This window comes from Mustela nigripes, chromosome 13, assembly GCF_022355385.1.
Source record: "Mustela nigripes isolate SB6536 chromosome 13, MUSNIG.SB6536, whole genome shotgun sequence".
NCBI classification, from domain to species: Eukaryota; Metazoa; Chordata; class Mammalia; order Carnivora; family Mustelidae; genus Mustela; species Mustela nigripes.
The window spans coordinates 18,480,104-18,504,029 of record NC_081569.1 but is presented as its reverse complement, the minus strand read 5'-3'; the positions used below and the strand labels follow the sequence as shown (position 1 = coordinate 18,504,029).

Genomic DNA, 23,926 nt, shown 5'->3' with positions numbered 1-23,926 from the left:
CCAGCCTCTCTGCCTGCTTGTGATCTCTGTCTGTCAAATACATAAATTTTTTTAAAAATTCTAAAAAAAAAAAAGAAATACACCTAAGACAACAAAAAAACTGAAGATGAATGTCTGGGAAAACTTGTATAACCCCGACGCAAAGAAAAAGAATGCAGGGTGGCCATGTGAAGAGCAAAGAAGACACAAATCCCAATTTTAAGGACAGAAGCATGAACAGGATGAAAGGTGTTTGACATCATGAAATAAGTCAAAAGGGGGCATAAAGTCATTAAATGGGCCTGTAGACCAAAAACTTTTAGAATAATGTGAAAGAACTAGAAAAAAATCACAAGTAGGAAATACATATGTATATATATACATACATATGTATATTTATAAATATGTAAATGTGTACATGTCACATGTCATGTGTGTGTGTAGTTCAGATTCTGATAAAGAAAGCACATGAAAGACTTGCATCTACAACTGACAAGATAAAATTAGAGGAAAAAAGAAAAATATTTACGCCAATAAATCTAAAAAAAGAACTCCAATAATACCAGATATCATCTGTTAGATACTTAACATGTGCCAGGCACTGGTTTTAGAATGTTGTAACTATTACCGCATTTAATTGTCAAGTATCCTTCCAAGATAGATACTTTCTCTCTCTTTTTCCTACTTCTCAGATGAGGAAACCAAAACACAGAGTGGTAAAGTTATCAGATGAAGATCCGGAACCCAGATCAGACCATGAAGTCTCAATGCTGTGCCCTTACCTTAACTACAACACCCCAAAATATTCAGAGATAAATAAAATACTTGAAGAAGAAAATATGAAGATTTTAGTGCAGATAAAAGCTAAAGTTAATGAACTAACAGACAGAACAAATCATAAAGAAGTAAATAAAATCTGAAAGTCCTTTGACAAAACCACTTGAACATCTCAATCCTCCTTGGCTGGTCTGATTAAGTTCCAAAGAGAAAAAGTAAAACTGTCTGATGTCATAAATAAAAAGGAAAATATATCCTCATCATTCATTATAACAATACGTTAATAGCTCCTCCCAAAGTGGGATTTGACAAAATCCAGCATTCTTTCCCAATATCAACTCCTAAGCAAAAAAGGAATACATGGAAACTACCTAAATCTAACAACAGTCTATTTACCAAAAATCTACAGCAAATGCCTATAAATTGCTGAGGTCAAGACCTTTAAAATCAGGAATAAGAGAGATACGTCTGCTATCCTCATGATGATTCAACTTTTGAAATTACTAGTGATACCATGAGACAGGAAATAAATAAGTTATACGAATATTAGAAAAGAAGGGACAAACCTATTTGGACTTGATCATATACCTAAAAGTCTCAAGGAACTCTTCCGAAAACGATTAGAATTAATAAGAGAAGCTGGTAAAGGGGCTGGATAAAATATAAATAAACAAAGGAGCTTTTCTCCATATCAGTAACATTGGATTGGAAATAGAAATGGAAAAGAATCATTTTCAATTCATATAGTGGCAGAAACAAGAAAGAACACACAAATAAACATGGCAGGTCCAGGTTGTAAAATCTCATTAAAAATATAAAAAAATAGATAAGATAAACAAAATATAAAACTTTATTAAAGAACATGAAAGCTGTTCTTTAATAAGCTGAAAACTGCACAAATAGAGTCATCATGGGAAATGCACAAAAGAAAAAAATGTCTAATAACAGTCAAGATATTTTCAAAGAAAAAAACCAAACAAGTAGAAAACATGCATTAATAGTCTGTAAGACTTAAATGAAATGTCTGTTCTCAGAACAGGATGGCATTTACCTAGAAACAGATTAATAGGCCAATGGACCAGTACAGAGACTCCCAAAATGCATACAGATAGATACTGGGGAAAATAACAATGATGACATCTCAATTCAGAAGGGAGAGGAAGCTTTATTTTAAAAACTGTGCTAGAATAACTGATCATCCCTGTAGAAAAGATGAAAGCTAGATTCTCCCCCTCATACCTCACATACAAATAAATACCAGAAAAATGAAAGCTTAAAATGTAAAAACTAAAAGAAAAAAAATATCGTGAGATATTCCAGGAGGAAAATATTTATATAAAATTGAGGGGGAAATGACCTTCTTATATAACCCAAATGCCAGAACAAAAAAAGAGATTTGATTACATAGTCTCCTATCTTTGTTATCACAAAAGAAAAAGCAGGGATTGGGGAGAATATTGGCAACATGTATGATTTTAAAAAAAGGTTTAAAGTCTGAGATACAAAAAAAGATCCTCTAAAATGAGAAGGAAGAGATGACCAACCCTTCAGGAAAATAATCAACAAACAGTAACAGGCAACTCAAGTGAGGGGAGATGCAAAAAGTCCATGAAGGTAGGAGAAGAAGCTCGATGTTCTTCATAACAACAGTGTGGACATCAAAACAAGGAGATCTCATTTTCATCCAGCAGACTGAGAATTTTAAAAGGCTCCTGGACATCTAAGGCTGACCAAGGTGTGGAAACAGAGATTCCCACATAATGCTGGTGAAAGTGAATCACCATAGCTTTTTGGGGAAGTGATTCCCCAAAAAATCCACTTTGGGGACTTCAATCTACAGAAGCCAATATCCTAAAAAACAGATTGTATAACAAAGGGCAAAACCCAGAAATAATCCAAATGTCCACCAATGGGATAGATTTAGGGCATGTATTTAAAGAATGAGTTGTAGACACAGTGATCTGTCTAGAAGGAGTCCATGATAGAGTGCTGAATTTAAGAAACCAACTTGAAGATAATGTGACTAATACAACACTACTTTTATTATTAAAAGGAAAACAAAAACTATGTCCTGCATATTTTTCCAATTTTATTCAGATATAATTGACATATAGTAGTGGGTAAGTGGGGTGGGGGTGGGGCGCCTGTGTGGCTTAGTTGGTTAAGCAATTGCCTTTGGCTCGGGTCATAATCCCAGGATCCTGGGATCCAGGTGCATCTGGTTCTCTGCTAAGCGGGAGGGTCTGCTTTTCTGTCTTCCTCTGCCCCTCCTCCCTGTTTATGCTCTCTCTCTCTCTCATCAAAAGAAAAATCTTAAAAAAATATTGGGTAAGTTGAAGGTGTACAACCTGCTGATTCAACACACTTATCGCAAAATGATTACCATCAGAGTGTAAGCTAACACCTATATAATGTTATCTAATTACCACTCTTTTCAAGTGGTGAGAACACTTAAGATTTACTCTTTGAGCAACTTTCAAGTCTAGAGCACAGTATTATTAACTATAATCACAGAGCAGTGTATTAGGTCTCCAGAACTTAGCCATCTCGTAACTGACGTTTGTACCCTATGACCAACATCTCCCCATTTTCTGCACCCTCTAACCCCTGGCAAATCATCTACTCTCTGTTTCTAGGAGTTTGGCTTTTTCTGATTCTACATGGAGGTGAGATCATACAGTATTTGTCTTTCTGCGTCTGACTTATTTCGTTTAGCACAATGCCCTCAAAGTCCATCCATGTTGCTGAAAATGGCGGGATGTCTTTCCTTCTTATGACTGAAAAATACTGCCTTGTATATATGTACCACCTTGTCTTTATTGACGTATCCACGGGCAGTGGCTACTCACCATTTTCCCTGGACAGCTGCTGGACAAGGCACTAGCTTCGATGAAATACTTCCTGAGGAGATGTTTGCTGGGGTCAGGACTGTCCAGTAAGATGTAGGAACAGAAAAAAGCCCCGTGCCGAAGCAGGAATATGGCGATGTCTTCATTTCCTAAAGGACAGAGAATGGCGTTCAGACGTCCAAGTGTGTCGCAGCTGGTCCAAAATGGCAGACGCTGATGTGTGAAATGGGAATGAAAAGGGTCGTTGTGCTGGTGGACCTTCTCTATGACTTCTCTTGAGGTGGTACATTCCTGTTCGTGGGAGACATTTTGTGGCACTCTGCCCTGTGGAGTGGCTCCTACTATGGTCCCATTTGCCACAGTTGGTACCTGTCACTGAAATCCCATTGCAGGGGCAAGTGGGGCCAAAGAGAAACGATGCAGACATTTTGAGAGAGAGCAAATAATGGAATTTGTAAACGTCTATACACAGATGTTTCAAGAGCTAGAGGGGAGGGGGAAGACAAGGTCCCACATCTCCAACCTGCAAGGGTTCCCATGGGTGGGACTGACCGGGGAACCCACCTGACTTGATGGCTGCGTACAGCGGTAAGCGCACGATGACAGGAAACTCATTCTTCCTGACGGCGTAGCTTTCTGGGTCAGCCCCGTGGGTCAGGACGAGGAGCTTCACCAACCCCAGGTGCCCTCGCTGGCAAGCCAAAGCCAGCATCCAGTTCAGCAGCCGCTGGGGGCTGCAGGGACCTGGCAGGAGATGACAAGACAAAGGGAAAGGGGTTTTGGTTGTTCCCACCCTGATCTCCCCTCAGACCATTGGTAATACTGAACTGTCCCATTTCCGGCCAAAAGTCGCTTCTGTCAAGTCAGTAGTGTTTTCTGGAACAGTCCCTCTGAATTGCATATGCCATTTTCCCACATCATAATAAATCTGCCTCTTCATCACACAATGCCGAGTGAGGAAAAGAAGCATTCCCAACAGCATATATGGTACGATTGTGACTGTATAAAAAAAAGTGCATACAGTTTTTGTATGCATTTGTAGGTGGAAATAAGACTAAAAGGTACTACCCTGTGTTGTAGTATTATTTCTCGGTAGTGGGGATTGTGACCATTCGCCTCACTTCTTTCCCCATCCCCAGTCCTGACCTCATGCCCAGAATAGCATTACATACAGGGACATGAGCTTTGGAGACAAGCCGCTTAGGGTTAACTATTTTAGCTGCGTACTCTTAAACAAATTTCTTAACTTCTCCCTGACTCGGTTTACCTGTTGGTAGAATGGGAGTAATAGCACTCGTCCTCCCAAGTTTAATGTGAGGATTGCATGACATAATGTATATCAAGCGCCTGGCTCAAAACATTCTAACTCATTATTTGTCATTATGTTTTTAGAGTACTAACACTTCCCTGCATTTCTAAATTATCCATGAGTACATATATTACTTTCAAAAATGAAAGAAAAAGGGCTTTGGTGAAAGAAATCGATCTAACTATCCAGCCTGAAACTTTGCAAATTACTCCCTGCAAGAACCACCTCCTTAATTCCAAGAGGGAATAACACTTACCACGAGGAAGGAACAGGGACAGTGTGGGCCGAAGTATTACAGTATCTTCAAGTTCAAAGTAAATGCAATGTCTTTTGGATGTAGCCACCATGGAAAAATGATCTCACCCTCCACACTGACACTTCCCAATTGCATCATAACATTGTCTCATTTCCAGAGGCTGGGAGTCCTTAGGAACCCAAGTGTCCCAAGTATGGAGAGAGCGACCCTCCTCTCCATGGTAGGAAACTGACCAGGAAGCAGGGGGGAGGTCGGGATGGAAGAAATGAAAATCCAGCACAGAGGGTGCCTGGCGTAGTGCCTGGGTTGCAGCAGATGCTAAATCAGTGCCTCTTCTTCTCCCTCTGATAACTAGAATTAATAATTCAAAGGAGGTGGTACTCCAACAGATATTAACAAGCGATCTCCAACTCACTTCCTGCAACTGTATCTAGAGAAATCCAGTCATCATGCTGTTAACAAATTCTGTTGAGGATGGATGTCCACCCATCCGAGGAGGTTGTCTAAGGCTATATTTCATAGCCATGATTTTAATAGGAGGAAATCAGAGCTCAGAGGAGTTTGGGAATTTGCCAGAAGTCCCACAGTTGGTAAATGACAAAGTCAAGACTTAAACCCTGTAAAGCTTAAAGATTTAAACGCTCAAAACCAAAGGGTGCTCTCTTAACCTTATAAACCCCACACATATCTTCTGAGGCCCAAATCCAATGATACTCGGGGAGAGTCCCAGTAGGGTCTCCATTCTTCCTCTTCCTCCTTTGCTCCATTTCCACTCAGCTACAGAGACCAGACAGTAGATAATGACGTACTTGAAATGACGTCCTCAACTACACAATGATGTGCCTACCCCTATGAGCCTCTCATCTCTCCTCTTCTCAAACCCTCCCTTGTTCTCAAGTTGTATCTTTGGTGTCTTGGGTTTCACAGACAGACTCCTGACAGTGGCTGCCTTCCTCCCAGTTTGGGAATTCATAGGGACACACGCTGTTTTGCCTATCTCTGTACTTCCCGCAGGGTCCAGAACGATGCCCTAGACTCCTTCGGTCCTCAGCAACTCTGTCCCTGGTTGAGGTGAAGACAGGACGCCCCAAAGCAGCTGAAAACCATGCTCATGTCCAGCCAAGCTCCCTGCTTTGCGAAAGTGGGCGACCGAAGCTCTTCCCTCTCTTGTCTGCCAAGTAAACTCCTATGAACCCTGCAAAACCCAGCTCAGACGTCAGCTCCTTATGAAGACCAGAAAAGACCATTCTCTATGTGTGTTCCCAGATCACTGTTTAGATACTTCACCCTCACCATGGTTACACTACACAGAATTACTGGGATTTCTATTTATATTGTCTCTGCTTAGCCAGGAGCTATGAAAGATCTGGGATCACCTTTTTAAAGAAGTCTGTGTATCTCTTAAGTTCTTCAGAATGCACGGGAAGGCAATAGTGAGAGACTCATAGGATGAATGTTCAGTAAATTCAAAATGCACAATTAGGTCATGAGCCAGCCGGCGTGGATGCTTTGGGGCTAGAACTGAGCTAATCTTGGGGATCCCTGAAGAGAGGAAGTCTGCCCTCAGGGACACCCAAGCTCCTCCTTGGCCTCCTATGTCTCACTGGACACAGTATGCACCTGTGAGCCATAACAGGGTCCTGATTTCTACCCTTAACCTCATTCTCCCTCCAGAAGGGGGCACTGGTTTAGAACCAAGTCCAAGCACAAATCTACTCAAAGCACACTGTGGGACAACCCCCCTACCCCTGACAGGACGGCTACATAATATGTGGGGCCCAGTGCAAAATACAAAGGTGAGCCCCTTGTTTAAAAAAATATCAAAAATTTCAAGATGGAGACCGTGGAGTGTTGAACCAAGCACAAGCCTTCTGAGGGCAGGGCCCACACCGTTGCACACCTGTTGTGCAACCATTGTGCACTATTGACACTAGCCGTGCTCCCAAACAAACCTTAACTCCCAAAGACTGCTAAGGTAATAATGCCTTGTGAAGAAATGAGCTACCGAGCCATAAAAAGGCATGGAGGAACTTTCCATGCATGTCGTCAGGTGAAGGAAGTTAACTTAAAAGGTAGATGGGGATTCTCTGCACTTCCACATCCACATTTCCGAAAATCTAAAACTTCTTTCAGGACAAATACTATTAAATTTTTAAAAAAGGGACATAGGTCCATATTCTCTATCAAATATGGCGTCAGAAAATTTACCTCCTGAGGTCAAGGGAATGAGACGTGGGTTGTGGCGGTTTTTACTATGGACTGTCAGTGTGATGGCCTAGAAACCTGGTTCTCTCTCTTGGTGAAAGTGTCAAGAAACAAGAAAGCCCATACCCACCCCCACGCCCCCCAGCCCCCACCGACAAATGTCTGTCGAATCCTGAGAAGAGGTGATTCCCGAGAGGTGGGCAAGGAGCTCAGGGCCTGGGATTTACCTGGCAAAGATTCGAGCAACTCCTGCACGACGTCAGTATGCCCAAAATGAGCCGCCACCACAGCTGGATTGTCATCGGTGGGCTCGGTGGGCAGCTCCACCCGTCTCTCGGTGAGAAGGTACCGGACAGTCTCCAGGTCGCCGTAGGCCGCAGAGATGCTCAGAAGCTGGCCCTGGTCAACACAGAGCAGGGACAGGACTTCAATGAGGTGGGCGCTGTTAGAACAGCCAAGACAATCCGCTGCACCTGCTTCCCCAAGTCCACGGGCCAGCCGGAGCCGGGCTGTCTGGGATCATGCCATGGGGTCACGGATGGCTGCTGAGGACTTGAAACGAGGCTCATGCAAAGTGAGAGGGGCTGGAAGCGCCCAATCACACGCAATTTCAAAGATTTAGTGCAAAAATGTCAACTATCTCGTCGATCAGTTTTCTATGGAGTACGTGTTGAAACGATCTTTCATACATTCGGATCAAAAAATACGAATATTTCACCTGTTTCTGTTTACTTTTTGAATGTGACTGCTAGACCATTCGGTATAAATGTGGCTCCCATTCTGCTTCTTTGGGACAGCACTGTTCTTTGCCTTAAGCTTCACGAGGCTGGGGAGTAAGTATCCCCATCTGAAGCAGTGTATTTATACATGGACAAGGAGGTGGGGTTTCAGAGATGTGTTGTGACTCGCCCAAGATCACACAGCTAGAAATGGCTCTGAAGGACTGTACAAATGGCCCCAACTTTTCATGGGCTTACTAGGTCTGCAAAAAAATGCTGGACCAGCATGTACAGAGGTTGGCTGCATTACTGAAACTTTAAGTCCTCCTGAAACCTGGCTAGTTGCAATGGACTTGGGAGTCCGTAGGGTTCAAGGAGGCGGATGCAGAATTGATCCACGTTGGAATGAGGCAGCCTGTGCCAGCGGGGGCATTTCCCGAGGACCTACTGTGTCTAGGATATCCGGGGCAATCGGTGACCTTCATGAGTTTACTCAGATAAATCTGAGTCTGGAATCTGCATAACACAGACACAAGCAAGCATATTTTACTCCTAATACAAGTGTATTAGGAGTCAATTTCAGGTGAGACAGGCAGGGATGTGTCAACAGGATCCCAGGGATGAGAACTGATATATTAGGGAGGCTCTTATCATGTGCGGGATGCTGCATGGAGGGTTTTATTTATATGGTCACACTTAGTCCTGATAAGTCTTAACCGTCTTATCTGCTGTTGATTAAAAAAAAAAAAAAAAAGGAGACAGTTTTTTTACCTGCAAAAAAAAAAAAAAAAAAAAAAAATTGGGAATAGCCAGGAATTGCAATTCAGGACAAGGAGACTACAGTGAACCATAGGCAAGTTCGAAAAGAATAGAGGGGCTTGGTTTTATAAGGGAAAGGAGGAAGCTGGGGGGTGTTTTACTGAGTTCCCATTAGCTGGGCTGTTGCTGGGCAAGGAGAAATTCTTCCTTCTTCCTGCTGGGCTACGGAAAGGAAGCTGCTTCTCCCTGGGTATGAGAACTTGCCCTTCAGGGCTTCCAGACTCCCATTTTAAATCAGGTTTCCTTTATTTATTTTCACACCGTGTTTCCATCTTGTGGGTGAGGAAGGAGGAAGTCTGCCACCTGCAGAACTCTCCAGGATTTGAACTGGGCTCGGTCTGGCCAAAGCCCATGTTCTCTCCACTCTGTCCAAGACTTCCCAGGAGATGTGGGACTTGGAGGGAGGCCTGCGTTGTCTACGTGGAATGAATGAGCTGGCCATGTGAGGTATGCATTCCATATGGCCAGGAAAGAAAAACCCACTGGCCAGCCAATCTGCCCAGGGTGGGGCCCACCAGGCCTGCCATTCCAGGAAAGCACTTGCATTAGGGAGAAAAGCCACAGGGGCTGATGAAATGATTCACCACACACAACCAACGGCTGTCTAGACTCTAGCGGGTGAGAGGCTAAAAAGCCCCTTCCTCACAAAGTGATGATGTCACAGGAGCCAACCCAGAGGCCAAAAGGAACCAGAAGGCAGGAAGGGTCAAGGCTGGCCTCTAGCTAGAGACAGCCCAGAGGCTTGATAGCATGTGTTTGTTTGTTTTTTCATTCAAACGGCATAGAAAAGTTTAAAATGCAAAGGAGGCCTCCCTCCAGGCCTCTCCTTCCTAATGCCCTTTTGCAAAGGAAACTGCTCTGATGTAGCCTTCCAGAATGTGTTCATCTACATCCACACATGGGTAATCCCACCTGAAACAAAACCATTTTTTTCACTTCACCCATGACGATTTTTACTGCCATATATATATAACAGCCCCGCAGAAAAGAGCACACACTGTGTGTTCAGTCTCATAAATGGTAACAAAGTGAACAAATTCATGTAGGGGACACCAGACCAGGGATGCGAGATTATCTGTGCCCAGAAGTCCCTTTTCTGCCCCGTTCCGGTCACCATCCTACCCGACCTAACCACTACCCTGACTTCTGACACCATAGAGCACTTTTTGCCAGTTTGTATATATTATTAAAGAGGAATTATACTTTGCTTATTTTTTTATGGCTCCCCCCCTTTTTTTTTTAAAAAAGATTTTGTTTGTTTATTTATTTGACAGAGATTATAAGTAGGCAGAGAGGCAGGCAGAGAGAGAGGAGAAAGCAGGCATCCTGCTAAGCAGAGAGCCCGATGCGGGGCTCGATCCCAGGACCCTGGGATCATGACTGAGCGGAAGGCAGAGGCTTTAACCCACTGAGCCACCCAGGCACCCCCTTTTTTCCCCTCTTTTGCTCTGAAATAGAGATTCTTAGCAAAGATGGTCCTGAGGGGCATCCATATTTCTGTCACTCCGTGTTCCCCCAGTGGTGACAGTTTACACAATGGTAGTTCAAGATTAAGACCCATAATTTGACATGAGTGCAATGTGGGTCTATCGTTCTGCCATTTTGTCACATGTATATCCATTTGAGTGATCTTCACCAGGTAGAACTACTCCATTGAGAGATCAGCCTCTCCTGAGCCCTCCACCATCACGAACCCCAGCAACCACGAATCTCTTTTCCATCTCGATTATAGTTCCATCATTTTGAGAATGTTATCCAAATGGGATTGTATAGACTGTGACTTTTTGGGATTTTTTTTTTTTAAATTTCCTGCTCAACATAATGCCCTCGAGATTCATCCGAGTGGTTGTGTATTTCAAAGAGTTTTTTTTTTGTTTTTTTTTTTTGTTTTTTTTTAGTTTTTAAAATTTAAATGCAATTAACTAACATATTGTGTACTATTTGTTTCAGAGGTCGCCTTCGGTGACTCATTGGTGTTATAGAACAGCCAGTGCTCATCACATCAGGTCCCCTCCTTAGCGCCCGTCACCCGAATACCCCATCCTCCCGCCCTCCACCCCTCCAGCAACCCTCAGTTTGTGTCCTATGATTAAGAGCTTCTTATGGTTTGTCTCCCTCTCTGGTTTTGTCTTGTTTTATTTTCCCCTCCTTTCCCCTATGATCCTCTGTTTTGTTTCTTATGTTCCACATATGAGTGAGATAACGTGATAACTGTCTTCCTTTGACGTACTTGCCTAGCGTAATACCCTCTAGTTCCATCCACATCATTGCAAATGGCAAGATTTTGGGGTTTCTTTTGATGGCTGAGTAATATTCCATTGCATATACACACCACATCTTCTTTGTCCATTCATCTGTCCGTGGACATTGGGTCTCCTTCCATAGTCTGGCTATTGTTGTCCATTGCTGCTATAAACAGTGGAATGCGGGTACCACTTCAGATCACTACATTTGTAGATTTGGGGTGAACACCTAGTACTGCGATTGCTGGGTCACAGAGCACCTCTATTTTCAACTTTGTGAGGCACCTCCATACTGGTTTTCAGAATGGCTTTCCCAGCTTGCATGCCCACCAACAGTGTTAAGAGGGTTTCTCCTGGGGCGCCTGGGTGGCTCGGCGGGTTAAAGCCTCTGCCTTCAGCTCAGGTCATGATCCCAGGGTCCTGGGATCCAGACTCACATCGGGCTCTCTGCTCGGTGGGAACCTGCTTCCTCCTCTCTCTCTGCCTGTCTCTCTGCCTACTCGTGATCTCTGTCAAATAAATAAATAAAATCTTAAACAAAATAAAAAAAAGAGGGTTCCTCCTTCTCAAAGAGTTTCTTTATAATGCTTAGTATTATATTTATATTATATTTTTAGTATTTTACATATTTTAGTGTTTATATTACGTGTTAAATATTTTTAATATATTTTATTACATATTTTATATATTTGCATATTTTATATACTTACATATTTATGGTTTACATCTATATTATATTATTTTCCATTGTATGTTCAATAATTCATCTGCTAGGAATTCTATGCTGTGTCCAGTTCTTATTACTAGTAAAGTTGCTATGAACAATCACACTCAGATTTCTGTGTGCGCATAAGTTTTCATTTCTCTAGGTGAAATGTTCAGGAATGCACATGCTGGGTCATAATGTAAATGTATTTTATGTTTTTTAAGAAACTGTTGAACTATTTTCCAGAATGGTAGTTCGTTCTATATTCTCACGACAGTGTATGAGAGAGAGTTTCTCTACACTCTCACCAAAATTTCATGTTGTCACTATTTTTTTTTTTTAAATCTTGGCCATCCTAATAAATGTACGGTGATATTTCATCCTAGTCTTAATTTGCATTTCCCTAATGGCTAAAGATGTTGAACAATCATTAAGTCTTTTCATGTACTTATTGGCCATCTGCACTTACTCTTCAACAAAATGTTTCTTCAACTGTTTCATCCATTATTTAATTGGATTGTTTGCTCTTGTCGTTGAGTATTGGGAGATTTTTATGTATGAACTTGGTATGAGCCCTTCATCAGATAGGAGATTTGCAAATATTTTCTCCAAGTCTGTAGCTTGTGTTTTCACTCTCTTAACACAGTCTTTTCTCAAAGCAAAAGCTTTTTAATTTTGATGAGGTCCAATTTATCAATTTTTATGGATAATTTATTTCATGGGTATTCTTATATTTTTAAGATTTATTTATTTTAGAGAGAGAGAGGAGGCATGAGCAAGGTCGGGGGAGGGAGAGGGAGAGAGAGAATATCCAGTAGACTCTGTATTAAGCATGGAGCCTGATATGGGGCTCAATCCCACAACCCTGAGATCATGACCTAAGCTGAAACCAAGAGTTGGATGCTTAACTCACTGAGCCACCCAGGTGTCCCTCTTTTATGGATATTCTATGTAGACTGTCATGTCATCTGCAAATATAGTTTTATTTCTTCCTTTCAGATGTGTATGCCTTTTATTTCTTTTTCTTGCCTTACTGCACTGGTCAGAACTTCCAGTAATAGACCGAATATAATTACGTATAATTATTCTAAAATAAAACTGCTAGTATTATATTGAGAGTAGATATCCTTGCCTTATTCCCAATCTTAGGGGTAAAGAAGTCTTTCACTATCAAGTATAAAGTTAGTTGTAGGTTTCTCTAGCTGTTCATCAGGTTGAAGAAGTTCCCCTCTGTTCTTAATTGTCTAAGAGTTTCTATCATGAGGGTATTACATTTAGTCGAATGCTTTTTCTGCATCAAGTGTTACGATAATGTGATTTTTCTTCTTGAGTTTATGGCTTAATTCATCCAAATTGTTGTAACAAAATACCACAGATGAAGGGGCATAAAAACAACAAAAATTTATTTCTTACAGTTTGGAGGCTGGAAGTCTGAGATTTAGGGTGCTGGCCTGCTCAGGTGAGGGCCTTCTTCCTGATGGCTGATCTCTTGTTGTAGCCTCATGTGGCAGAATAAGGCTCCATGGCTTTATGGGATCTTTTACAAGAGCATTAACCCCTTTTAGGAGACCTCCAGCCTTATGACCTAATCACCTTCCAAAGGCCTCAGCTCCCAACACCATCACATTATTCAACATATACATTTTGGGGGGGGGCATCAACATTCAGTCGATAGCAGTCTATTAATAATGGAGGACTTCATTGATTGATTGTTGAGTACTGAACCAGTCTTATATCTTTGGAATAAATCCCACTTGGTCACGGTGTATTACTCTTTTTATATGCTGATGAAATCTGTTTGTAATATGTTGAGATTTTTTGCATCTATATTGAAGACAGACAGTGGTCTGAACTTATTTCTGTACTGTCTTTATCTGCTTTAGGTATCAGGTAGACTGGACTCACAGAAGTGTTGGAAAGTGTCCTTAGAGTTGGTATTAATTCTTCTTTAAACATTTGGTAGAACTCTCCCATGAAACCATCTGGGATTTCTTTTTAGGAAGTTTTAAATTGTAACTTGAATTTCCTTAATAATTAAAGGGTTATTAAAATTATATATTTTATACAGGATGTGCTTTAGTTTCTGTTTTTCCAGGATTGGTCCACTTCATCTAAGTTGTCAAATTTATGTGTGTAAAGTTGTTCATATTGTTCCCTTACAATCCTTTTGGTATTTGCAGGGTATGTACTGATATTCCCTCTCTCCTTCCTGATATTAGTGATCTTTCTCTTTGTTAGTTTTGCTAGAGGTTTGTCAATTTTGTTGATATTTTAAAAAAATACCTTTTGTTTCACTGATTTTCTCTATTGTTTTTCTGTTTAAATTTAATTAATTTTCTGCTCTTATCTCTGGCATTTCTCCCACTTGCTTTGGATTCATTTTGTGACTTCTTGTAGTTCCTTCAGGTGTGAGTTTGGATTACTACTTTGAGATTTTTCTTCTTTTTTTAATGGAAGTATTTAGTGCTATAAATTTCCCTCTCAGCACTGAATTAGCTGCACCCTATGAATTTTGACACGCATTTTCATTTTCATTTAGTTTAATGTTTTGTGTTTTTTTTTTAGGGATTTCCGTTGAGACTTTCTCTTTGACCCATGGATTATTTCAGAGTTTGTGATTAGTTTCCAGGTGCTTGGAGATTTTCCTATTATCTTTTTGTTATAAATGTCCAATTTGATTCCACTGAAGTTAGAGAACATATTCTGTCTGGTTTTAATTCTTTTATAACGTGCTGAGGTTTACCTTGTGGCCTGGAATATGCAGTCTATCTTGAGATACGGTTTGCAGACCCTTGAAAAGGATGCATTCTGCTTTTGTTGTGTGGGATGTTTCATAAATGTCAGTTCAGTTCTGTTAGTTGGTGGTGGTAAGTTCTGTGTCCTTGCTGATTTTCTGCCCGGTTGTTCTAGCACTTGTGGAGAAAGGGCATCAAACTCTCCAACTATTATTGCAGATTTATCTAGTTCTCCTTTCTGTTATATCAGTTTTTGTTTTGTTATTTTGCAGCGCTGTTGTTTGGTGCATGCGCATTTAGGATTGCTATGTCTTCTTGGTGGACGGACCCCTACACCATTATGAAATATCCTCCCTGTCCATGGTAATTTCCTTTACCCTGAGGTCTACTTTACCTGATATTTAGCCACTCCTTTCTTTTGATTAATGTCTGCATGGTATATCTTTTTCTATCCATTTACTTTCAACCTACATTTATCCTATTTGAAGTGAGTTTTTCATAGGCAGCATATAGTTGCTCATGTTTTTTTAAAAAATATACTCTGCAGGGGCTCCTGGGTGGCTCAGTGGGTTAAGCCTCTGTCCTCAGCTCAGGTCATGATCTCAGGATCCTAGGACTGAGCCCCGCATCAGGCTCTCTGCTTGGCTGGGAGCCTGCTTCCCTCTCACTCTCTGCCTGTCTCTCTGCCTACTTGTGATCTCTCTCTCTGTGTCAAATAAATAAATAAAGTCTTAAAAAAAATAAAATATACTCTGCAATCTCTTTAAGTTTATGTATTTGGACTAATAATGTTAATATAGCTAGTTATTTATATGTTAAATCTAAGTCTGTCATGCCATTTTTTTGTTTTGTTTTCTGTTTGCTCTTTCATTTTTCTGATTTTCCCCCCACCTTTCTGTGGTTTCTGAGACATTTTTAAAATTCCATTTTGATCGGTCAATAGTGTTTTTGAGTGTATTTCTTTGTATTGTTAAGGTGGTTGCTCCTGGTATTACATACATATCTTAATAATTCTACTGGTTCAGTGTTTTATCAACTCAAGTGAAGTATAAAAACCTTTCTTCCTTTACAGAATTTATAACCAGATGGGAAACGCTTGATGTAACATTATGTCAGGATAAGCAGCATACAAATCTATATATACAATATGACTGTATCTATATCAGAAACAACAACATATGCACAGATCAGCAGACGGAGAGAAAATATAACGAAACTGTTAAGTGGGACTGTTTGGATGCATTAAGAATAAGGTTACTTTCTTTTTCTCTTCCTCTCTACTTTTACATATTTCTAAGTTTTCTTTTTTTCAACATGTGCTATTTTTATAATGGAAGACAAGTGAAAAGACTACAATAAGTTGAACCTTCAGATCGGCCTTTCGGTGTTCACATTTGTTACTCCTCTGTCCTCTGGGAAGGTGAAAGGGTGTGCATGGATGGTGGCAGGTTGAGAAGTTGGTTTGAAAGGACCAGCAACCATACGTTTTCATGTGAAAGGAGGTTTAAAAGATCCCCATTAAGACTATGATGATAACAAAAGAAATAATATGAGTGGTAACATTAGTCCAAGCCAGATCCCCAGCCTGGCTTGAGGAGCCAGCATCGACCCTACCTTCTCCAGCTGGGATGTGCTTTCATCGCAAGCCTCTCGGAGCAGGTGCCGGGCCCTGCTGGGGTCTCCTTGCTTGTATGCAGCATGAATGCCTTCTGTCCTGGGGCACTGTGCTGTGGGGTCACCGCCTGGTGTGGACGGTTTGCTGCCCATGTCCTCAGCACCTAGGCAGACAGAAGCACACATGCCAGGTCACCGTCACTGGGCAGGGCTGCTCATGGGGATCACGGGAGAAGAGCCACACGTGCTCTCTATGACATCCATCCGAGGCTTTAGAAAGAGTAGGGACGGGCCTGAAATAATGCCGGTGTCATGGATGACAGCAGACCCCGGGACCTGCAGCCCTGGGCCAGGGTGGGGGCATGGGGGTACTTCCAGTGTGGGGCTGGTGCTCAGCCTAGCTGTCTGCACAGCCACACTGTGCTGTCATGGAGGGGGTCCAGGACACCTAGGATGGTTGTCTGGCTGGTGACAGCCAAGCTGATCTCTCTAACAGGAACAGAGAAGCAGGGACTTTGGTGGGAGAATGGGTGGTCCAGCCAAACTATCCCCCTGCAGTCTCCCTCATGGGAATATAGTATCCAGTGGTGGTAGAAAGAAAGGCCTCATACTAGGGATTTGGAAATCTAGCCCCTCTCTGCCTAGAGAACCCCACTAAGGCCATGGGATTTAGAATCAGCAGCCCTCATCCAAACCAGCCCTTGCATGAGTATGCCACATTATGATCTTGGCAATCCCCTGAAACTCTGGGTCTTGGGACCCTGGCGCAGGGTGTCCCTAGGATGTCTCCTGACTCTGCCATTGGGTTATCTGCAATGTGGCTCAGCCATCGGTCAGTATCTTGCTGTTCTCTAATAGTGGACACTGGCTGTACGGGGTGGAAGGTGGGCCAGGCTGCTCCACAACAACTGAGCAGCTGGAAGTATTTAGCAGGCGGGGTCAGCTTTGCAGGAGGCCAAGAGGCAGAACGCTGGGGCATCTACTGAGTGGCTGTGATGGGCCGAGCACTATATCGGGTACTGAAGATGCAGAAGTAAGGGAAGTCAGCTCCTGCACTCACTGAGCTAAGTAATATTCCTTAAAAGACTCCAAAGAATGAGGAGTTATGTTCTTATCATGTTGGGTGAAATAGGGAGAGAGTTCTAACCATTCTTGGCCAGGTCCACACAGTCAGTAAAAGGCAAGCCTGAACAGAAGTTTGGTCCCCTAGCTCTCAGGCTGGGGTGAACCCGCTCCATTTCTCTGTGGCCTCTTTGAAGGAATGAACAAAAAAGAATCTTCTTCTCATGTGAAAATCATGCTGAGCAAGGCTGGCTTCCAAATATTCCTATCACAGAAGCAAATCACACTATAGCAGCTAACTTTTAGGAAAAAAAATTAATTTATTTACAATAGCATAAAACTACATACTTAGAAACAAATTTAACAAAAGATGGGAAGACCCAAATAAATGGAAAGAAATCCCACATTCATGGATTAGAAGAATCAATATTCTTAATATGTTAATTCTTCCCCATGTTATCTATAGGTTCAATAAAATCCCAGCCATAGTTCTCATAGGTTTTGGGGGATAGAAATTAACTATCTGGGGGAACCTAGGTGGCCCAGTTGGTTAAGTGTCTGCCTTCGACTCAGGTCATGATCCCAGGGTCCTGAGATCGAGCCCTGAGTCAGGCTCCCTGCTCAGTGGGGAGTCTGCTTCTCCTTCTCTCCTCTATTTGTACTCTCTCTTGCTATCTTTCTCTCTCTCTCAAATAAATAAATAAAATCTCTTAATAAAAATAGAAATTAACAATCTGATCTTCAAGACTGTACAGAAATTCAAAGAATCTTAAATATCAAGTAATCTTGAGAAAGAATACAACTGGAAGATGTATACCACTGGTCTACCATCCCTACCACTGACTATTTCAAGACTTACTATAAAGCTGTAGTTATCAGGCGGTGTCTGGGTGACTCAGTGGGGTAAGTGTCCAACTCTTGATTTCAGGTCATGATCTCAGGGTTGTGGGATCGAGCCCCATGTCAGGCTCTGCACTGAGTGTGCAGCCTGATTAAGATTCTTTCTCTCCCTCTCCTTCCACCCCTCCCCAACTCATGTCTCTTTCTCTAAAAAAAAAAAAAAAAACAACCCTACAGTAATCAAGACATTGTGGTACCAGTATAGACAGATAAATCTATGGAACAGCATAGAGAGTTGAGAAATACACTCATACTTGTACATCCAATTGATTTTGGACAAGAGTGCCAAAGCAATATAATGAGAAAAGCAGTCTTTTCCACAAACGGCGCTGGAACAACTGGACATCTACAATAAGTGAAAAGAAACCCAGACTCCCACTCCCTACCACCCACAAGCATTAACCCGAGATGGACCATGGACCTAACATAAAGTTTAAAATTAAGGAACTTCTAGGGGGAAAAAAATGACAATACATTTATGCTTTGAGAGGCAGCAAATGTTTCTTAGATAGGACAGAGAAAACAAGAACTATGAAAGGAAAAACTGCTAAATCAGACTTCACCAGAATTTAAAATTTCTGCACATGAAAAGATTGCTCTACCATTTAAAAATGAATAAGCAAGTCATATACAGGAAGAAAATATTTATAAAACATAACCCCCCACCTCCCCCCAAAAAGGAGAGAATGGTATCCAAAATACACAAAGGGCTCCTATGACTCAATAATAAAGGATAGCCCACTACAAAATGGGCAAAGATTGGAACAGAAGGTATTAAAAATGCTCAATATCGGGGCACCTGAGTGGCTCAGTCAGTTAAGCATCTGCCTTTGGCTCAGGTCATGATACTGGGGTCCTGGGATTGAGCCCCACCTGGGGCTCCCTGCTCAGCAGGAGTCTGCTTCTCCCTTTGCCTACCACTCTGCCTGCTTGTGTGCACTTTCTCTCTCTGTCAAATAAATAAATAAAACCTTAAAACAAAACAAAACAAAATGCTCAATATCATTAGTCATCAAGGAGATACAAATTAAAACCAGAAGGAGACACCAGTCCACTCCCAGCAGAATTACTAACATTTAAAAAGTCTCCCAGTACTTGGTAAGGATACGGAGCCACGAGAACACTCCTAGCTTATTGGCTGGAGTATAAAATGGTATAACCGCTTGGAAAGAGGTCTGGTGGTTTCATGTAAAACTAAATATACAGCTACCCTCCGATCCAGCACATCTATTTTCAGATATTTACCAGAGAGAAATAGGTCTAAAAAACCTATCCAAGAATTTTCAGAGCAGTTTCATTCATAGCCTTTCCAAACTGTAAATAGCACAAGTGTCCATCGGCAGGAAAACAGATTGACGACGCCTGTGGTTTAGTGACTCTTCAGCAATAAAAAGGAATGAAATACTGATCTGTGAAATGAGTGGCAGGAAATCTCAAAACATAATGCTGAGTGAAAGAATGATTGCACAAGAGGATTCCATTTATATGACATTCTAATCGACGGGTGGGGGAAAAAAGTCAGTATAGTGCTTCCTGGAGGCAGGGTCAGGCGTGAAGTTTACTAGGGAAGGGGCACAAGGAAACTGATTTTTTTTTTTTTCATTACACTGGTGTTATTTGTCAAAACTGACCAAATGGTCTAAAGAAGAGTTGTGCATTTTGCTCTATACGGATTTTATCCCCAAATGCTATATAAACAATACTGAACTGTAGTCAAAAACATGAATGCTGAAGATTGTGAGGGGGAAGTATACAGATGCTTGCCACTTTCTTTGAAATGCACTGAAAATACTGGATTGATGGATGAATAGAGGGATGGACAGATGGACAGAATGTGAGAGAGCAGTTTTAGAAAAGGTTAATGGTAGACTTTAGGTGGTGGGTAATGGATGTACATAGTTCGAGTCTTTCAACTCTATGTTTAATATTTTTCCTAAGAAAATGTAGAGAGAAGTGAATCAAAATGTCATACCCTAAATGCAGGGCTCACCATATGGTATCCTGAATGAGCTCCACCAATGGGGCAGAAAAAAATCCTGCTCTGTAGAAAGGCAAAGACAATCTGCTTACTGTAAAGGCTCTTGAACCTGTTTGGGGTCTTTACAACCGTTCACTTATGTGGCTAATGTATCACACACACTCAGCACCATTCACGAAACACCAGTGCAAGATGACCATGTCTGAGTATTTTTGCAAAGAACAATCAGAAAACGACTCAGTGTGTAAGTGGCCGCACTTCTGAGTAAGGCAGCCTTGCTCCCCATCACACGCTAGGGATCCCATTAATTATTCACCATCAGAGACCCTGGGACATCGGAGAGCTGGCTGGAAGGAGGGAGGCGCTGGCAGGTTGCGAGGAGGCAGAATCAAAAGCAAGAGCGTGCATTAGAAGAGGCACTTAATTATGTCATTGCTCATCTTTAAAAATTAAATATTTCCCTTATCTCTGCAAAATACAAGTGTGTGTGTGTGTGTGTGCACGCACGCACGCGCACGTGTGGGTACAAGCAAGTATGAAATGACCTCTTCTGTTTACTGTAGGAACATAAATAAAAACAGTTTGCCTTCAGTCCCAGTTAAGCAACTCCGAGAAGGCAGAACCCAGGGATTAGGGTGCGTGTCAAATTCTTGTGCCTGGTGGCTCAGTCAGTTAAATGTCTGCCTTCTTCAGCTCAGGTCATGATCCCGGGGTCCTGGGATCCAGCCCCTCACAGGGCTCCCTGCTCAGCAGGAAGCCTGCTTTTCCCTCTGCCTCTGCCTGCCACTCTGCCTACTTGCACTCTCTGTCAAATAAATAAATAAAATCTTAAAAAAAAATTACACGGGGGATTTTACTTTCACTTGACTTTTAAATAATGCAGCATATGTGCAGTAAATGAGGTAATCAGAGCCAAGACTCTGCTCGATTCTATTTATATATTTTTTAATATTGCCGTGTTTTCAGTTTTGAATGTGATTTTCCTAGGTTGTGTGGATCGCGCAGGTGCACCGTCACTGAGGGTTCTAGGACAATCGAATTGCTGGGAGGACATTATGGGGAAACATCTCCTTGTGCACATGCATTTAATTTAATCTGCCAACTTCTTTTAATTTTCTGAAATTATAAAGAGAATGGTTAACATATATTTATATTGAAAAGGGGAGGAAAAAAAGACCACAATGCTAATAGTGAGTATTAAGGGTGGGCTGGGATAGAATTAATAATGGAATTAGAGAAGATTTTTCTTCTTTATTTTCCAAGTTCCCCATAATGGAATTAAATGAATTTATTTAATGGAATTAAATAAAACTATTTTAAAATTTAAAAAGATTACACAAGTAATACAACAACACATTCTCACTGAAAATAAAAATACAGAACTACATCATGGAAAAAGAAGAAACCTCTCTTCCCCACCATAATACACCTTTTCTTAGAGGTAAATATTTACTTTTGTAGTACTTTTCCTCCAAATAGTACAGTTTTGTAGCTGAGAACTGGTGACCTCTGATTTACACTTAAAGTGGAGGGATGTATTTATCCTATGAGAGATTATTTTGTGATCTGTGCCTATTTCTCAACCACTGTCCATATTAAATTCTTGTATTCAGTAAATAGGACAGTTCTCAATATTTTTCTCACATGGATATACAACTCATATTAAAAATATAAACACTCAAATGTATTCTATTTCAAGAAAATATTAATGTGCCAAAGAAGCAACTAGAACCCATAGGAAAACAATCACAGAACATTAGAATGACTCAGCTTCAAAATTAAAAAAAAAAAAAATTCCTTTCAGTTCTCCATTACAACGTCATTACTTTCTTATATAGCAATAAACATTCCATAGATAGATAGAGACACACACTACAAATAGGCATCTCACTTGCTTTTAATGCAAAATTAATTAAGTTACCAAGTAAAGGAGCAGAAGGGGAAAAAACCAAGGGCACTTTTTTTTTTTTTTTTTTTTTTTTGGTAGTGTTACTTGCTTGATTTTAGGAGTTTGTTCGTTAGAAGTAGGAGTCAGTGAGAGAACACTGCAAATACAGTGGATGGCTAGGGTTATGGATTCAGCCCTATTCTATAATAATAGAATTATTAAGAAGATAAGAAACATGTACTGTCAGCCAAGAGGGGGTAAATGGACAACACATCTGCAGTTGGCGACAAATGTTAATATCTACAAAGCCTGGTATTTAATATGGTATTTAATATTTGAATATGCTGGACAGGGACAGTAATTAAAGTTCATTATATGAAGAAGTATTGGGTTAAAACAATATTTAAAAGCCTGTGCAATGAGGACATTATTTAGTCCTCGATAATCACTTTCCATTTAATATTCTATTTATAAACAAATACTTTCAGTAACACTGTATGTGCTCAGATTTGGGCATTTTGAAGAGAAATAGGTTTGGTTGCCAATGACCGGGTGTCTAAATATCATTTCTGTAATTCAGGTTCTAGAAATACAAGTTATTTTGACTATAGAAAACTAATGGGAATTATGCTCTTATTTGGGAGAAACAGTAAAATAGAATTCCATGAATATTATAGTGATGTCCACTATAAAAGCCATGTCCCTTACATGCACAGTTCCTTGTGGATGTCCCCCCTTAAAGAGTCCTCCTTTGTTTGTCGGTGCAGAGTCTGTCCTGTTCTCACACCCTTTTTGTTGTTGTTGTTCTGTCCTTATAACCTAAGGAGAGTCTTACCTTTCCTTTAAGAACAGCATTTGATGTCATCCCTCCCGACCCAAAAATCAGAATAAAATTCTCTCTCTACCGTTTTTTTTCCTACAAATCTAGGGACAATAGAGAGGTAATATAAGAATATATACATACATACATATATATATACACATATATATGATCATGTAACAATATATAATTATATTACTATTATATAATTATGTTATAATTATATAGATTATGTTATAGACATATATAACATATATTATACTTAATTCTCCCTTCGCCTCCAAAGAAAACACATGTGATGGAAAGACAATGTTGTCTGTCAATTCAAAATCTGTTGCATCCTAGGTATCTCCCAGAAAAGACACATTTTACTTGCACACCAATGAATTTTTTTTTATTATCTTCATCTCTATCAATAGAGTAGCAAAAAGTAAAAACATCTCTACCAAGCTCCAGTTCACAGCAAAGCAAGCAGAAGTAAACTTCAGGATGCTACTGACCTGGTCACATTTGCTCAAGGACCTTGCCATGCCATCGTCCTCCGAGTCCCTATGCAGGGGGCGGGGGCTGTCCCTCCCCGGAGGGGATACCACCCTCCTGGCTCTGCAGGGGCTCACCTGCTGTAGCTCCAGGTTTCCCAGCCTTCAGCTGGAAGGATGCTTCTTTCTCTGCAGCTATTATTACTCTAGGATTTTAGCCTCAGTAAGCGGTTTTCATCTCTGGGTCGAATTACGGTGAAATCCAACCCTTTATTTATTCGAGGAAGAGGCAGAGGCTGGGGGTGTGTGGAGGGCGACATGACCCCCAGCGTGACCCCCAGTGATAATTCCTCAGCAGCTCCAGATGGCTGGGGCTCAGCCCCATCACGCAGGGCTGCCTGGATGGACCAGCATCAGCAAAGAAAGCGCAGGGAGCGAAGGCATCCTGGCTCATGGCTCACGCAGAACAGCGCTGGGCTCTAGCAAGGGAGGCTGAGTGCTTCCCGTACCTTGGAGGCTTGCAGCACAGATGCACAACTTCTCTGTGGATCTTCTCACCAAATGGGTTTTTATTAATAGAAGGGGGAT

The 23,926-nt window shown here is 41.2% G+C and overlaps 1 protein-coding gene across 3 annotated transcripts in view; it reads right to left on the bottom strand.

Annotated features, from left to right (window-relative positions):
• LRRK1 (leucine rich repeat kinase 1) overlaps positions 1–23,926 on the bottom strand; it is a 121,425-nt gene that overhangs the window by 65,729 nt on the left and 31,770 nt on the right. For 2 of the 3 annotated variants that reach the window (XM_059371675.1, XM_059371676.1), the window contains exons 3-6: positions 16,212–16,375; positions 7,603–7,774; positions 4,170–4,349; positions 3,606–3,754 (exon numbers count right to left, since the gene is read on the bottom strand). In XM_059371675.1, coding sequence (XP_059227658.1) covers positions 3,606–3,754; positions 4,170–4,349; positions 7,603–7,774; positions 16,212–16,375 — 665 coding nt within the window. The remainder of the gene's footprint in view (positions 1–3,605; positions 3,755–4,169; positions 4,350–7,602; positions 7,775–16,211; positions 16,376–23,926) is intronic. The other variant, XM_059371678.1, reaches the window with a different exon arrangement.